The sequence below is a fragment of the Enoplosus armatus genome, chromosome 8 (assembly GCF_043641665.1).
Source record: "Enoplosus armatus isolate fEnoArm2 chromosome 8, fEnoArm2.hap1, whole genome shotgun sequence".
Classification (NCBI taxonomy): domain Eukaryota; kingdom Metazoa; phylum Chordata; class Actinopteri; order Centrarchiformes; family Enoplosidae; genus Enoplosus; species Enoplosus armatus.
In genome coordinates, this window is record NC_092187.1 from 13,484,693 (window position 1) to 13,501,440 (window position 16,748).

Consider the following 16,748-nt stretch of genomic DNA (forward strand, 5'->3'; position numbering starts at 1 on the left):
GATGTTTTTTTTTCTTTCAGAAACAAGGTGAAAGTGTATTGTGCCGCGTGTTATGTGTTATCTGTATGAGTGCCCATTTATTTGTTTGCTGTTTTAGTGGTATCCTTGAACAAGCTGTGTAACACTGATGAGGCCCACTGCAGCAGTCCCTTCCCTCGCCACAGCTCCCCCGACACTCATTTGGTGTAATGTGCTGCAAGACGACCCACCTCTGCCGTGGGCAGTACCCTGTGGAACTCATTTGCACTAGAAGTTACTGGAACAGGAGGGACTATGTTTGAAGTGCAGGGAGGCTGCTGCAAATAAATAAATACATTTACACCAAAAGTGTAACTATATTTTACCACATGATCCCAGCTGAAACAAAGAACATACTTAGTAAGACACACCTGGTTAAAAATACTGTATGTTACATAAAAACATTACACAAATTAATAGGTAGCCTATATATTCAAAATGTCAAATACTTAGTGCAGTGTCAAAAATCTATGAATGTGTCCTGAAAAGCCGACACTTCATAGCTAAACAAGGCACAGACAGCTCCTTATTGACTGCCACACACACACACACACACACACACACACACACACACACACACACACACACACAGTACACACCCATTTCTAGCACATGGCTCAAATCAGATTTTCCTCATTTAGATTTTTAGCTTTGAAGAAGCTTCACTCTGCATGCCCGTTGACCACGCACCGGGACTGCCTCTACATCTGTATTTGCCACACACATCACAGGCAGGGCTCCCACGAGCGCCACTGTGGCTTTCCCAACCAAACCTATTGGCCTGGGTTTGTCAGCAGACAGCTCCAGGCTCCATAAAACAGCCTGCTGCTCGCTCCCTTTGCCCAGCTTAATGGTCCCAGGGGCTGAAAATTTACTAGTGACCTTTGCATTCCATTTGGAGTGTAAAAGCCTTTTTGCTAGGAAAATTCCATCACTTTAGACGTAGCTGAGCAGCACTTTGTGTGTGTGTGTGCGTGTCAAAGAGGGAGAGAGAGTCACTATAAAAGGCAGCAAGAAAGAAAAAGAGGGTGGTGAGAGAAGAACAAGGATTAGACTCAACCTTCACTGCAGTTTATTGCTGATATCGCTGTAGTTCCCCGTAGCAGAGACACTATTCTTATTTGACATCTATTTATTATAATAAACTAATTTAACATTTTCGTCATGGTGGTCAGATTGTGACTAAATGGGGGCTCGCCCTTACATTTTGACGTCTAGCTTTTGTGGAAATTGGCTTTGTCATATTCATTGAGTCACTTTCAAATTGAAAAAAACCTCAACTCACTTTTCCTCACATCTTGCAGCATTACTCATTCTGTGTATTCAGTTTGTCATTTTAGCTATGTGGTGCTTACACTGAATTTTTTTTTATGACTACATCATCGCATCAAATGGAAGTGGGGTGCCTCGGTGGCCTAGGGCTTTAAGGCGCCAACCATGCACGAACATAAAGTCCTCATTTCGCATCTGGCCAGGGACCTTTGTTGCATGTCATTCCCCATCACATCCCTTCATTTCTCTTGAGTAATAGCTCAATCTAATTAAGGCATAACATTTAAAAAAAGCATCAAGTGGAACTAATTAGAAATATTCTTCATGTGTTGAGCATTATTTTAGACACATTTCAGCCTGACGTGTGTCTAAAAACTCTTCTCTACAAAATATATTTTAGTTTTAACACTGCATGCTTTGCTGCACCACATGAGTTTGTGGACCTGTAGGTGGGTCCAACAGATGCTAAGAAGAGCCAAAGTGACTCAGGAGACAATTGACATCCTAGAGATATCAAAGACGTGATGTTAGTCAGTCAACACGACATGCCCATGCCCTTGTGAAAGATGCATGATAATCCATAAAGGCTGTTGAGAAAAGACTAATTTATGAGTTGTTGTAGTGAGCAACTTTAAGAGTTTGAACTGTGAATGACTTGCATAAAAATGGAGTTATGACTTTTGCATTGGTGTTGTTGAACAGCGCCATCTGCTGGGTGAAAGCAGCTGATGCTCTTGAAACATTTTCTTCAACTAAGAAAACTGATTTTTTTTAAAAAGTCTAATTTCGACAGGCCACATTAAACAGATTGAGTCTCATGATACTTGTGACAGATACTTCTCTCTCCCCCCAATATTAGCAAATGTCCTGATGTTAAGATAAGGTTTAGTGTAGTATATTTATTACTCGTTTTATCCAAAACAATTCCCATTGAATTAGTAATTTTGACTTTACTTTCCACCTCCCAGTAAATGTAATCATGGGTTAGGGTAGGTAGGTTCAAATTAAAGTAATTTATTTTCTCTGCAAAAATTCTATTCACATCCTAAAACAAAAGCCAACTGACACCAACATTAACATTGAAAATGTTTATTAAAGGGTGCTACTGTACACATTTGTAACATTTAGCTGACACAAGAAATAGTCTACTTTTTAAAAATTCTGCACTGGCAAAAACTGAGGACAAAAGTCAAGGGTCTGAAAGGACAAAATATTTTTAATGAAAGGATATTACACCAAAAACATAATCTAAGTGATGTCAAGGGACATGATTAATGTACTGTATGTATGAAAGGGGAGAAGGTCACACCTTCATTCACAATGCAGATTAAAGCCAAAACATAAAAAAGGAAAGAAAACACAACAGACCTCAGTCTGTAGACAGAAAATATTTGGTCCCACGAGTCCATGTTTGAGCACAGCAGATGAAACTCCGCACAAGACCTCCGCTTGCCAGGTAGCAACATCGTCCCAGATACATTTTAATACTATCCGAGAACGAGCAAATTACTCATCACAATAAAAGTCAGGATATGCGTAATTGGATCAAAAACTGGTTTTAATGTTTCAAATTAACTTCACAATGGTATCAACAACAAATGCTGTAATTGTTGAGTGGATTTTACCACTTGACACTGTAAAAAAAACCAAAAAAAACCTTATCAAAGTTTCACTAACTAACGAGATCAATAACACCATTAAAACTGCAGGGTTGTCATTATAGAGATTGGTCAAAAGATTTTCATCTTTTAGCCACAAGGTGGCAGACCCCAATGACTCGTAATGAATGCTGGTTTAATTTCATGTGGCTACAGTTAAGATTGTCTAACCTGTTAACACGAGACTGGTCCAAAGATAACACTGCAGTTTAACAAAAAAAAAAGAAAAGTACAAAACTGAACAAAATTTGCCTTTTCTTGAACTGGTGACAGCTTAAAGAAATTTTAAAAACACCACACAACGTTCACGTTAAAACTTGGAAATAAGATGATAAAAATGACAATTTAAAAAAATGAACAAGGATATCTTTAATTCTTTATAAAGACATAATTGGCCGGTGTCATCTGCAACTTTGCAAATTGAGTAGTTATATCCTGGTAGACAGGACAAACTGAAAAATCTACAAGAGATAAAAAGTTTTAAAAAAGGAAGTGATTATGTAGTCAGGAAAGTGCTGCGGTGGTTGCTTCCTGAATATTGAGTCTACGGTTTTATCCCTAAAAGTGTTGGTGGGTTCTTGAAACAAAGAGGTGCATTGCCTATAAAGACTTTAGTATGGGTGTTGTGCACCTGCCGTGGGACAAGCTCATGGTTAACACAGCTTGTACCAACTCTGGCTCTCAAGATTATGTTATGAGTTTGATGTGCCCATGGATGCAAAATATCTTACCGACATAATCGTGTCCTGTAAGCACTAAAACATGGTGTGTTAAGACATTAAAAAGGTAAAGAATACAGACAGAACAGCAGAAACCCTCCCCAGTAGCATGTCACCCATGTCCGCTACAGCTTCCCCTCCTGTCTGATGGATCTGTCTCAGCAGCCTGGGCCCCTTGTGCTCCAACGGGACATGGGTGGAGATAACACGACTGTCCGCTGTCTTTGTTGGACATGGTGAAGAGGAAGGATGGGAGGTTTGGGTGTGAAAAATGTCTGACTCAAGGTTGTCCCTGCAGTGGAGGAGGTCCTGTTTTCCTCCTGAGGTGATGCACTCACGCGCTGACAGCGTCCTTCTCCTTCTTGTCACTGTCTTCATGCCAGGTGAGACGTTCCTCATAGAAGGCTATGACAATCTGTGGGCACTTATGATTGGCCTCCTTTGCAAGCACGAGGTCAGCCTCATCAGAGTCTTTCCTGCAAGACATAAAGACCAAAGTTTGTCTTTAAAGTCAGTTCAGGACAGTGCATCTCTGCACAAATTGTACATTTCCATACATGTGTTATGTTGGAGATTTTCAAAGATGGCAACTAATAATATACTGCATGTAGGTTACAAGTGTACATCATATAGTGTACGTTTTAATCACCACAAAACAGATAAATTGGTTTGTAATTCTTTTTGTACCATTTATTATTTGACTACCTTTTGTTATTAAAGTCAGATAATGTTTTAAACACCAAATCACTCAAGTCATTTTCTTTTAAATTATACAGTTACATTATAAACCATGCTTCTTATGGCTGGGTCCTAAGCAGGTTCACAAGCTCTATCAGCCTACTTTGCCTATGTTTACATTTATTTTCTTTTTTGTATATATTCCTACAGATCTTCCCCCATAAGTAAATTAAAGAAATCACAGATATGGTATAACTGTTTCCTCATTTTGAGTCAGCAATCACCCTGGAATGGAGCTTGACCAGGCATGAGTGATGAGGTACTACACATATATCCATCCAGCTAATGTATAATGACATAAAATTTTATGGTGTGGCTTATTGTTTGTATATGAATGGACAGCCAGGCTATTAGTGCTGCTACTGGGTAGTTTGTCAGTAGCAATCTAGCATATTGAAAGCTGCCATTTGAAAAAAAATCATGCCATTACAAGTTGCAAGCAGTAGTACAGACAGCAACCGCTACAGGCAACACCCAAAGAACCAAAAGGGTTGACACCTAGAAACCAGAAGAGCAACAGCAGCATTTTTTTTTTTCAGAAGATATATGAATAGTAAGTATCCTATTAAGTGGAACGAAATGCAGTGTACCTCATTCATGTCATTATCGGTTATGAAGGTACAACTGTAATATAAAATCATAGCCCTACAGTGCACTAAAGCCTGACCATGTATCATCTGCAATGTTTGTAAGAAAAATGTGACAGATGTTTATAACCTGTAACCTCATGTCATGTATGCTTGTGGTATCTGTATTCTGCAATATATGGTTTCAAAGAAACTGCATTGATTCCAGTTGTGCAGATAGAAATCAGTGCAACCAGTAGTCCTGAACATTTAGAGAGAAGGCAGTGTGTCTGCATATAGACACACACATACAATATGACATTAATATTGTCTGCTTAGAATAATTTCTGTGTCAGAAAAAGTGTGTTCCATAAATAAGACATTATTATTATTATTATTATTACTACTACTACTACTGACTACCACTGCCATTCAACCCAGGGAATTAAAGCTGGTACATTCCAAAAAGTCGCTGATTCATCAGTCGAGAAGACGTGGAGTCAGCTTGCATTTTGTCAATCGAATCACTGCTTTTTTTCCATTGTACATAGCACAATGCCGAAGCAACAGCATGGCAGGCTGTAAACTTAACAAACCAAGTCTGGTATCAAAATGACCTCACCACAAAACTAACACTGATGAAAACAGAGAGGGATGGAAATGGAGGGCTGCACAACGCCGGACAGTGCGAGGCAGGGCAGCGCGACTCATGTCTGTCTGCTGCTGCAACGCTCTCCGCTTTGGTGCTGACGGCCAATCAAGCCGGCTAAACTACTTTTGAACCTCACACACACACACTGGTACAAACTCCTCAACTGCCATCCAGGGTAACAGTGTTTGGCTGACTGAGCATTAAAACGTGGGTCTTAGAGGTAAAACATGACTAATGGCTGATAAGGAATTTAGTATGGGGGTGGCAGCTCTGCAGGTGCGCTGAACTGACACTATATGAGAAGTGGGTGAATAATATATTTCCCATAATTGTAGGTACGGTGTATTAAGAAAAGACGTTGAGTGTTTATAAAAACAAAAAAGATCTACAGAAAACAAAAAATACAAGCCAATGAGCCAGTGTGACAAATTAATGAACAGAGGATGGCAACCCCCCCCCCCCCCCCCCCCCCCCCCCGCTCCAATTCAATGCATCAGTTTGAAGTGCCGACTCTGAAAATTATGATTCTGGGGCAGCCCTAGATTTTATATTTAAGTCAATAATCATCTTAAGACCTGTGCATGATTTCTAATGAGGATATTGTTATTGAAATTTCACATAGCAACGTTGGACCAAAACTAAGTTCTACATGCAAATTTTAAGATGAACATATCAACAAAACCTACCACTTCATAAGAAACATTAGGTCTCCACATGAATCAGTTGCTCCAATGATCTTCTCTGGCTCAAGTCCTCTCTCGAAGCCACGTGCAACTAGAATGTCATCCTGAAAGACAACAAAGGAATATATATTATAGTATACAAAAAATGCTAGAGTATGTTACAACCAACTATAAGATTGCAGACTGATGTTTAGGTTTAGATATATTGTGTGTCTGCTGTTCTCACAAAATTTTACCTAGCATAATATATATTTTTCAGGTATTTGTTTTACAGGTTTTACAGGAATATGTAAGATAATTCACTTGTAATTACTTTCCAATACCAAATAAAATTAAGTCAAAAGAAAATATCAAATTTTCCATGTCAGCACAAACCCACTGATTCAATATATTTTTACTGTATGCCAAATAAAACTGGCAAAGGTTTAAGCAAATAAATATATAAAACTGTAACAGTGTCTCTCTCTTCTAAGATGAGAGACCCATCAACTGTCAATTAACATACAAATAATGAGCTTTAAGTAAAGAGCTAAGGTATTGTTTCTTCCAAGAGTGGAAAGCTACTTTTGAGTCCCCACTGTGCAGCACACAAAGCATGAAAAGGTGTTAACCTCAAGCATGCAAATTATCTATATTGACTGACTAATACCACATACACCTCAGACTTCCAATGCTATTTTATTTTTATTTTAGATCTATCATATACATCATATTTCCATAATAAAACTACTGCACCAACATATCACGTACCTCCTTCTTCTTTTTGGGCTTACTTCCACCCTCCTCGTCATCATCCGAGCTTCGCTTCTTTGAGCTACTGGAGTCTTTGGAGCGTGCCAAGGCGCTTGTGTTTGATTTGCTGGCCCCGCTGCTGGGTGTGGAGCTTCCACCACTGCTGCTGCTTTTCTTGTAGGTCTTCATGAATTCTGAAATGAGCTCTGGACAGTCCAGATTCTTCTCTGGCTCCCACGTGTTGTGCTTTCTGAAGATAAGTGCAGCAAGTCAGTACCAATATAGTCATAACTCTTAATCAAAGATCTGTTAAAATCAATATTATGATATCAAGCTTGAACTCATCATCATCTGCGACACTCATAACACTGAAATGTATCTTCTTTATCTATTATTTCCTGGTCTTTAAAGCAGCATTACAGTAAACTGATGTTTTGTTTGTGAATGTTGTATCTGACTCAAAAAGGCAGTGAATGCCACTGTCTGACAGGCTAACGATAGCCCCATAACTAACTGATAATCACCGTTTTCCCATTTTACTTCTAAGTCGAAACGTCAAACGATACACTCAAAATAAATCATCAAATGCGTATGTTAATAAATTTAAACTACAGCCGAACACAATGTTGATGATGTAGCTTAAATCTGTAGCGATGTAACGTAACGTAACGTTACTGGTTAGCACACTGGCAGAAATACAACTTACTCTGAGTATCCTTTCCACTTCAGGAAGAACTCAACCCTGCCTTTCACCACCCTCCTGTCCAGCACCTTCTCCACAACATATTCTTCCTCATCAGAGGATGAGGAGTCTTCTTCACGAGACTTTTTGCCCATAGCAAAGTTTGTTGCTGAACACTACGCTGTCGCAGGCCAATGGCACTCCCCTGTACAGGAAAACGATAGAGAAGCTAACGTTAAAGATAATATTGATAATCCGTTTCTAAAGTTCTAGCCGTTATATTCAGCTATACCGTTATACATTAACGTTACGTGCGACGCAGGTACTTGAAGTTTCTGGTCGTTATACTTTAAACGTAAGCCAACGCTAGCTCGATACTAGCTCAACGTTATATCAACGAAAGGTATCATTTCATTGTCGTCTATCCGATCTGCAACAGGCACGACAAACTGAAAAAAAAGCCCAACTAATCAGCTGGCTAAACACCTCTCGGTAGCTGTCCAGTCGCTGAAATACTTGACGTTAACGGCTAGTTAACGTTACAAGACTTACTTACTACGTGCACATAGCAATGAAGACATTATGTTGTGTTTGCTAAGCTACTAGCTAAGCAATGGGCATGAAAGGCAAACTTGCTAAAGCAAGTAGCATGCAAGCTAACGCTTCAACAAGCTAACACTAGCTATATTTGACACCTAAACGCAAATGTGACGTTAGAATAATACTTGCAGCAGCACAAAGCACGTTCATGTGTAAACTTGTTCTTACCGTTTAGATGTGTAGACCGCCGATTTTGACCAGTTAACCGCAGCGATAACGCGTCTTTTGTGAACCTGCGGAATGTGAGGCCAACACTGGGACTCCTTTAGCTTCTAGCCTGGATCACAAAAAGGTGCTGTGCGCTTGTCTGTGCGTAAAAAGCGCGCGTTAAAGGCGCACAATGAAAGTACCCGCCCCTCGGTCAGCTGATGACCTACATACTTGGATAGCGAATATGGTCCTAGCATGATTACAACTTGTGCAGAACATGTTTATTGTAATACACCTGCATTGTACACCGCATTGGCTAGATATGAACGTGTGCATGTTAAGTAGTATATGCCAGTGAAAGGTATATTGGCGTTTCTGCACTGAGAAAGGCACAGCTCCTCCTCTACCCACAAGTCAAAAATCTGAATAATTTATGATTGATGATCTATAGTTTTAATGTGCATTTTTTCCCTCAGTACATCCACAGTGTTTATCCGGTTGTTTATCCGGTAGCCTACAAAACGCAATATCTTAAGGATATCCCTTCACATATAACATACATAATCTTTTTTTTCTTATTGTCGTGATTGTGTAATCCACGCCTGCCGTCAGGTTATTGGCCTCTAGTAGTGATTGACTGAATTTAGCCCAATCAGGTTCCATTTAATGCTGACGACAGACTGCAGCGGGAACAACCGACCAATTACTGTATGACAGAGGTGTATCCCTTGCTATTTATTCTACTGTTGAGTATCGGGTAAGGCTCGTCTGACGCAGGTCACCTCTCTTCGGTCAGCCTAAAAGGAATCGTCAAGGATTTAGCTGCAATATGTCGAAAGATGTGAGTATTGCATTTGGAAATCATTTATGTCATTCTCCTGTATGTTGCATGTCTAGAAACTTGAGTTTTTTGAAGCCATTGCGAGTACTCGATGCTCAATGCAGACTGCGTTTTCATCACAGCTGCCGCAGCTATCAAACGTTGTAAAGCCGCCATTTTATAGCAGCTGGGCCTCGTGGCCTTTTGTTCATGAGGCCAGCGATTAACGAAATTCAGGACATTGATTTATCTTGCTATTAATTATTGTATGCATATCGCAATAAACGCCTAATTAACAAACTCATGCGTCAGTGCTGGCATGTAATTGCTGCTAAAAGTACTCAAAAATAATCCGACCAGTGCGCTAACGTAAATGGCGGCGATGTCTCCCTCCTCCACCCTGTCCCGATTTTTGATGTGTGACGCAGGATTGGATTACTAAACGATCGGCACATTGCAAATGCTGGTGTGGTTTACTGTGAACACAATTATTGCCGAAATGACACCCAGTCCTCCTTTGAATGCCAGTTTATATATCCTGATGCTAGTGTCCTGCTTTGTCCATTGTGTAGGTCCCACGTGAACCGGAGCAGCTTCGCAAGCTGTTCATAGGAGGTTTGAGCTTCGAGACCACAGATGAAAGCCTGCGGGCCCATTTTGAGCAATGGGGGGGGCTTACAGATTGTGTGGTAAGTGGACTTTTCTGCGAAAAGTAAACATGATTGGTGTTGCCTTAGCCTTTGCATTTTGTATGCATTGAAAGCATGTATGTGATTCATGGGTAAAACTGGGAGTAATTAAAGCCTCTTCCTGTAGGTCATGAGGGATCCCAACAGCAAGCGATCCAGGGGCTTCGGCTTTGTTACATACTCGTCAGTAGATGAAGTTGATGCTGCCATGACTGCCCGCCCCCACAAGGTTGATGGAAGAGTTGTTGAACCTAAACGAGCCGTTTCCAGGGAGGTATGTAAAATTCAGTATTTTATGAGACTTCAGCCTTCAGTAAATTGCTTGTGTATGTATATAGTTACAACAGCATATGTCTTTAATCACAGGACTCAAACCGGCCAGGTGCCCACGTAACTGTGAAGAAGATCTTTGTTGGAGGCATCAAGGAAGATACAGAGGAGGCACACCTGCGAGATTACTTCGAACAGTTTGGCAAAATCGAGGTCATTGACATCATGACAGATCGTAATACTGGAAAGAAACGGGGCTTTGCCTTTGTGACCTTTGATGACCACGATTCAGTCGACAGGATTGTCAGTAAGTACTAACGTTGTCTTTTGGAGTTCAATTTAACCAATTGTCTTGACTGGCTACTTAATACCCCTTTTCCATCCCACAGTCCAGAAATACCACACAATCAACTCTCATAACTGTGAAGTGAGGAAGGCCCTCACAAAGCAGGAAATGCAGACTGCAGGAATGGGAATGAGAGGTATGTTATTGTAGAGCTGTAGGAAACAATCATATTGGATCTATGAACACAGTTCCAGAGCTAATGGTTGTACGTTTTGGTTTAGGTCGCAGCAGCGGTGGAAGGCCCTATGAATACGACAGAGGCTTCAATCAGGGTAAGACTACTTTTTGATAACGGGATTACACAATATTTGTTTATACTAGTAACTAGTGTCTGAAACCTGACTTTGCACATTTGTTTTGCTTTCAGGTGGCAGAGGTAGATATGGAGATGGTCCTTACAATTGCAATGGAGGTGATGGCGGTAAGTTGGCAAGACAGACTGAATGTTTTTTTTTTTGTTGTTGTTGTTCAATCATGTCAATGTACTCAAACAACATGTGTGTTGTAGGCTATGGAGGTGGCCCTGGCGGTCCTGGTGGATATAATAATGGCGGTAACCGGGGGTATAACCAGGGTTACAACCAGGGTGGAGGCGGAGGTGGGGGCTATGGAGGAAATGGTTATGACAGCAATGGCTATGGTAAGTGTTTTTGGCTGCCCTTAATGATGACTATTCTCTGGTCACGGTGTGGTTGACTAAATTTTGCATTTTATCTAATCCTAGGGAACTGTGGCGGCGGTGGTGGTGGTGGCGGAAATACCTACAGTAACATGGGCCACTACGACCCCCAGGCCTCCAACTTTGGCCCGATGAAGAACAACTTTGGTGGTGGTGGAGGTGGTGGCGGCGGCGGCAGGAATTTCGGTAAGATGGTGACACGTGTGTATACATGCATACATAGTCCTTTTGCAGAGTTTCTGTGAACTGAGTATTCTTTGTTTTTTGCTTCTAGGTGGCTATGGAGGTGGCTCCAACAATGGTGGATATGGCCGTCAACGATTTTGAAATGTGAAGTGGTAAGTACTTGAAGGCATGCCTGAAATATCTTTTGTATCATAAAACCAGAGTGTGTAGTTGCAGGGACTCATTAAGTGTAGATAACTGAACTAAAAAAAAAAATTCACTCTGGATCTCAGGTCATACAAAGTCAGTGCACGGTTAACAATGTTGTTCCGTATATTTCAACAGGACTGAGTACTTAGGAGAGGAGAGCAAGGAGAGGAGAGCAAGCGAAGTGACAGGGCAGCTGCAGGTTTACCTCCTAAATCTGCTCAGCCAAACAGTTGTGGCAGGTTACAGCTGCTGCAAGAAGAGATGTACAGTAGATAAATCATGGAGGGTCTTCATTTAAACGTTTTGTGTTTTTTCTTCGAAATGTGTTTCTGGAAAGCAAGCATTCCAATGAGGTTTTATGTCGCTTTTTCTTTAAGTCTGGTTTTTATTTGTAACTGCACCCAATCAAGCTGAAATAAACCATCTTTCAGTTTTTTTTAAAAAAAGTCTCGTTAGCCTCTTTAGTGGTTTGGGGAAAGGGAGGGTTCACTGTTAGATGCTGCACATAGTGGGGGTGAGGGTCACATTTTGCACATTGTGGGTAGTTTGGAAAGGTTCACTACCTTGATGTGTGAGAAGCACTATTCATGACATACTTCATAAGTCAATGCATTTATACCAATAAAATACTGGTTGAGGAAATGACAAGTGGTACACATATTCATCAAAGAGTGCATCACATGGTACTGACTGGACCCTGAGTTCTGCAAAGATCAACTGGAGGATGCTAGCTTACATGCAAAGTCTTTGAGGCTAGCCATGGAAGCCAGCTGAGGGAGAGAAGTAGCAAAACCAACGCCAGGATCATTGAAGCAGGGGAGAGTGAGAACAGAAGCCTGAGGCTAGTTGGCAGCAGCTACCAAAAGGCTTAAATGCTGTGTAGGTAAGACCAGACTTCTCAACTACTGATAGTATGTCTTGCTTTTGTCATGTAGCTGGTAGTGAGTTGTGTAGCCCAGTAATGACGTAACATTTTTGTGCAAACAAATTTTGTTATGACTTGCACCAATGTTGACTGGTAAAATTGGCCTCCTAATTGTGCATAGAGGTCCTACAACATATTGCATGCTGTGAACAGACATGAAGACAGTTTTGAAAGATAGCGTTTTACTTATTTGGTGTTTCTGCTTTCTAGGAATCTCAACACATGTCGTCCAAAACCTGACTGCATTTCAGCGCCAATGGCTCAATCAGGTACAAATTATCAAAACCTTGCACATCACCTTTTTCCAAAGATTTTATTTTTATTCAACTTGATTCTGTCTTCACAGGTTTGCTGAACAATCATGCTGGTGCTGAAGACTTTTTTACTTTTTTAACGGAAGACTGCTGTGCAGTTTCTTACTTTTTTAAATAAAGTATTTTTATAAAGCACTGTGGTGTGGTTTCAGTCAATTGTAAGAGCATGAAAAGTGTAATTTGATACATGTATGGCAAATTTAACATGAGGGTTAAGTCATAACCACATGAACTAAATATGTAACCTTCAGCCAGTTCATTTGCTTTCAGTTGGCACAATAGGACAATATACCTTTAAGTTTAAAAACATGACAGTCAACAATTCTTAAGCATTGATCTCACTTTTGTATTGATGTCTGAGGTACCAAGTAAATTTTACCATCTGGTGTCTGTTGAAGGGAGTATTCCTCTATTGAGTATGGTTGTCCATCTTCATCTCTTAAGTGGGAGAATACTTCTGAATAGAGGTCTGCAAGGCGACATTTAATAAAACCCAGGCTGTGCTGGAACTCGCGCCTTTCCTGTGCTAGATGCTCTCTTTGGGTATGCAGCTGGTTCAGTTCTTTTTCAAGGTGAATTATGCTTTCAAGCTTCCTTTTCCTGCAGTTCTGAGCTGCCACCTTGTTCTTCCCTCTCCGTCTGATGTCTCTTACCAGGGCTAGTTGATTATCTGTCAGAGTGTACTGTGTCAGGAGCTCATTGAAGTCATCCACGGGCAGATTGATAATCTTATCCATGGGGAATGGGATCTTTAAAGCCACGGCCCGTCGCTCGTCTCTGCTCAGCGGAGCAGGAGTGGACATGCTTCCTTGTGGTTTTGTGTACATGTTATGGTGAGAGCTCCCTCTGCTGGACACTCCACAGTCAATGTACAGGTCGCTCAGAGCAGTGGCCTGACCCTGCTGTTTCACTGACCAAGGAGTCGGAGCGTTCGGTTGTGTGTGAGACAAAGAGGGTTGGGGTGAAAAATAAGACAGCTGTGCACCTGAGTGTAAATATGAGTGAGACTGGCTCTGGTAGTCCATTGAGTAATGAATGTGTGCTCCTCTGGCGTGCTTAGTCATACTGTCTGGTTCACCGTCACCATATGTCGTGCCTATGTCTACACTCTGGTAACCTGGTGCGCCACCAACAGGATTATCTGGTGAGGCCAAAGGTGGACTCGAACCCAGAGAGAGACCAGAGTCCGACTCCAGATCATCAGCTGAGCGAGCGTGCGAACTTTGTCCATGTATAGTCCACAACATGTGCCGACTTAGACCCTGAGAGAGACAACTGTTGGCCCTCCTGTGCCCTTGACTGGTACCTGACATGTTCATCTGCTCCCTAGGAGCCATGAGTGAGGGCTGTGCGTGAGAGCAGATGGGGAGCATTCTTTGATTGAGCTGAGATTCAGAGTGTCCGTACATTGCCTCTGCGTTGCTGCCTAGATGATGACAGACGGGCACATCTTCAGAGTAACATCCATCATAAGTGTCAGCAGTGCTGAGCTCACAAGCCGCAGGAGGAGGCTCAGAATGGGACTGAGCCATCCCATATCCTCCCATAGGGACCATGGGCTCCATGGTTTGGTACTGTGTTGTTTCATAGGAGCCTTCTCCAGGGACTTCAAACTACAGTAACAAAAACAAAAGGGGCTTACCCAGTTATGATTGACAGTCACATCGGTATACATGTCACATTAACAGCAATAAAATGCTTGAAGGCCATTACTAAATTTACAAGACCTCTGAGTTAATTAGTAGAACAGTGTCTTTTCACAATTCATCTGATTCACTATGGAACACAGTTTGCCCCCACTTCAGCATGCCACCCATAGCCTATGAAGGGCTCTCATAGATGTGGTCAGGTTTCACCTGGAAACAGACGGCTATTGTGCGGTGCAGGGGGGCCACTAGCAACATACAGCGCTTGCCCCCTCTCATAATCTCTTTTCAACAGCTAGCATCAGATGAAAATTGTAAAATATGTACCTATTCCACTGGAATGAAACGAACATATTCTGTTTAGTAAGTATAAATTCATTTTAATTTATGAAACACATTTTAACTGTTGTGTTTCATACTTTGCTTTTAACATGAGACTGAGAATACCTTTATCACCGATTAAAATTAATTGATAAAATACATTTTTGCTGAGCTTGCTATTGGCCTTGGTGAGTGTCCTATTCATTTGTTAAAAACAATACAACCTTCACTGCTATTATTATGCAGCATGAGGTATTGTGATAACTCAACACTAATTGGCATATCTGGGATAAGACACACAACATAGTAACATTTTGCAATAAAAAGCTGGATTTTTACAGTGCTCTCAGTTTGTCAGTGCTAAAGCGTTACCTGCAGCTCTGTGATGGCCATCAGCTCCTGAAAAGCCACATCCATCTCTGTGTCTTGAGGAGCTCCATGAGACCTGGCTCCAGGGAAATTAGTTGACATGGACACTCCCCCACACAGCCTGCCTGGAGTGGCTAATACCTTGTAAAAGTAAATGATAGCTTATTTAAGAAATTCATAATTTAAGTCTATTTTAGGCTTTGGTTGTGTGTTGTGGTGTCTGTGACAGACCTACCTCACAGGTTCCCCTCAGTGGGAGAACATAGTTGGCTGTTGAACACATTCAGGACCGGCTCTTGCTGCAAAAAATCAACCTGATGGGGACACAGAGCAGCGGGTTCTTATCACCTACCTCGCCTCGTCACACACCAAAAAGAAGTAAAAAACAACTTTCACTCAGGCTAAGTGTGTCTGTGAACCGTAAAGTCTCACCTTCAAACACACATTTCTAATACATAGAGGACATTACATATCTGTGGACCTGCCGGTGCTAATTAGATGACTGTTGGGTGTTGTGTAGGTTTGCATGAAGGGCTCAGTTAAGTTGACTCCTCCCATCAGCTGTCCCGGGGCGCAGCTATGCTAACCCCTGATAAGACAATCTGTGCTCTACAAGACAGACAGAGGCCTGATGGCAGCTTTGGAAAAGTCGGTGTGTGGATAACATGTTGGCAGTGATCTTTAAACAGTTTTGGCTAAGCTCAGACATTAGTTTAAAGTTTTAGCATCTCCAACTTGTATATCAGAATTTAATTATTTCAATACACATCTTGTGTGAACACAGATGTGAACACTGAAAAACCCTTGAATTGATCCACCTGTCACATACATGTACGCCCTCATACTGTATATTAATACACACACACTCGCACCCGTACGTGCATACATAGTCAGGTATAATACATATACATAGACACATAAACACAGTATGTTTTATCTGTTCTATTGTTTTTATCCTGATGTTTTAATCTGAATTTAAAAGCCTAACCAGGGATGGGGCTGCAAATTAGCTTCAGCTATAGACGCCCTATATCCAATGCATCTGTTGCATTGCTTCCCCTTATGTTTATCTGTGTTGCCCCTATTAAATAGACTAATAAATAAATAAATAACTGGTAAGAGTCCTTCTTATGCACCTTGCAGTGGGTCACTTTTGTGCTGGCTGGAATTTTATTCTCGACCTTTACAGTGGAAAGGTCACTTTAATCAGTCGCATCCAAATATTAATAAACAATAAATGAGCAAGCAAGAGTCTTCAAGTGGCAGCCTAAAGCTACTCCACTGATAATTATACAGAAACTACTTTGTGGTTATACCACGGCCTACAGTGAGTGTCTTTGAGCTGAGTTATTTAATGAGTTTAGCCTTTAAAGAGACTTTAATGATCTGCAACAATTAAACTCCGATCTCCAAAAAAATAAATACATGTACATTTGCAAAATGTGGTATATTTCAGTATGACATATGTATTTATTAAATGTCTTTTCTACTTGGCAAAGTAATCCATGAACAAGATCATCTTTA

The 16,748-nt window shown here is 41.1% G+C and overlaps 3 protein-coding genes across 3 annotated transcripts; 1 reads left to right on the forward strand and 2 right to left on the reverse strand.

Annotated features, from left to right (window-relative positions):
• Positions 1-2,363: 2,363 nt before the first annotated feature.
• Positions 2,364-8,600, reverse strand: cbx5 (chromobox homolog 5 (HP1 alpha homolog, Drosophila)). The gene is made up of 5 exons (XM_070910014.1): positions 8,489-8,600; positions 7,745-7,925; positions 7,057-7,288; positions 6,310-6,410; positions 2,364-4,143 (listed from the first exon to the last, which is right to left on the reverse strand). Exons 2-5 carry the CDS (start codon positions 7,873-7,875, stop codon positions 4,002-4,004), a joined length of 606 nt encoding a protein of 201 aa, XP_070766115.1. The 5' UTR covers positions 7,876-7,925; positions 8,489-8,600; the 3' UTR covers positions 2,364-4,001.
• A 625-nt stretch (positions 8,601-9,225) lies between these two features.
• Positions 9,226-13,023, forward strand: hnrnpa1b (heterogeneous nuclear ribonucleoprotein A1b). The gene is made up of 13 exons (XM_070909943.1): positions 9,226-9,311; positions 9,863-9,979; positions 10,107-10,253; positions 10,346-10,556; positions 10,639-10,731; positions 10,817-10,867; positions 10,963-11,016; positions 11,104-11,235; positions 11,320-11,460; positions 11,549-11,612; positions 11,785-12,532; positions 12,785-12,843; positions 12,921-13,023. The coding sequence occupies exons 1-10, from the start codon at positions 9,300-9,302 to the stop codon at positions 11,599-11,601; spliced, it is 1,011 nt and encodes a 336-aa protein (XP_070766044.1). The 5' UTR covers positions 9,226-9,299; the 3' UTR covers positions 11,602-11,612; positions 11,785-12,532; positions 12,785-12,843; positions 12,921-13,023.
• Positions 12,880-15,507, reverse strand: nfe2 (nuclear factor, erythroid 2). Its single transcript, XM_070909942.1, has 3 exons — positions 15,460-15,507; positions 15,228-15,365; positions 12,880-14,501 (listed from the first exon to the last, which is right to left on the reverse strand). Exons 1-3 carry the CDS (start codon positions 15,505-15,507, stop codon positions 13,227-13,229), a joined length of 1,461 nt encoding a protein of 486 aa, XP_070766043.1. The 3' UTR covers positions 12,880-13,226.
• Between the last annotated feature and the right edge of the window lie 1,241 nt (positions 15,508-16,748).

Bases quoted from the DNA above. Each gene is read 5' to 3' on its own strand.
- nfe2 (XM_070909942.1), bottom strand. From the start codon at position 15,507: ATGTGTTCAACAGCCAACTATGTTCTCCCACTGAGGGGAACCTGTGAG. The intron at 15,366-15,459 runs GTAGGTCTGTCA...TACTTTTACAAG, and splicing joins CACTGAGGGGAACCTGTGAG to GTATTAGCCACTCCAGGCAG. The intron at 14,502-15,227 runs GTAACGCTTTAG...TTGTTACTGTAG, and splicing joins TGGCCATCACAGAGCTGCAG to TTTGAAGTCCCTGGAGAAGG.
- cbx5 (XM_070910014.1), bottom strand. From the start codon at position 7,875: ATGGGCAAAAAGTCTCGTGAAGAAGACTCCTCATCCTCTGATGAGGAA. The intron at 6,411-7,056 runs GTACGTGATATG...GTTGTCTTTCAG, and splicing joins AGCCCAAAAAGAAGAAGGAG to GATGACATTCTAGTTGCACG. The intron at 4,144-6,309 runs GTAGGTTTTGTT...TATGTCTTGCAG, and splicing joins CTAATGTTTCTTATGAAGTG to GAAAGACTCTGATGAGGCTG.
- hnrnpa1b (XM_070909943.1), top strand. The intron at 10,557-10,638 runs GTAAGTACTAAC...TCCATCCCACAG, and splicing joins TTCAGTCGACAGGATTGTCA to TCCAGAAATACCACACAATC. The intron at 11,236-11,319 runs GTAAGTGTTTTT...ATCTAATCCTAG, and splicing joins TTATGACAGCAATGGCTATG to GGAACTGTGGCGGCGGTGGT.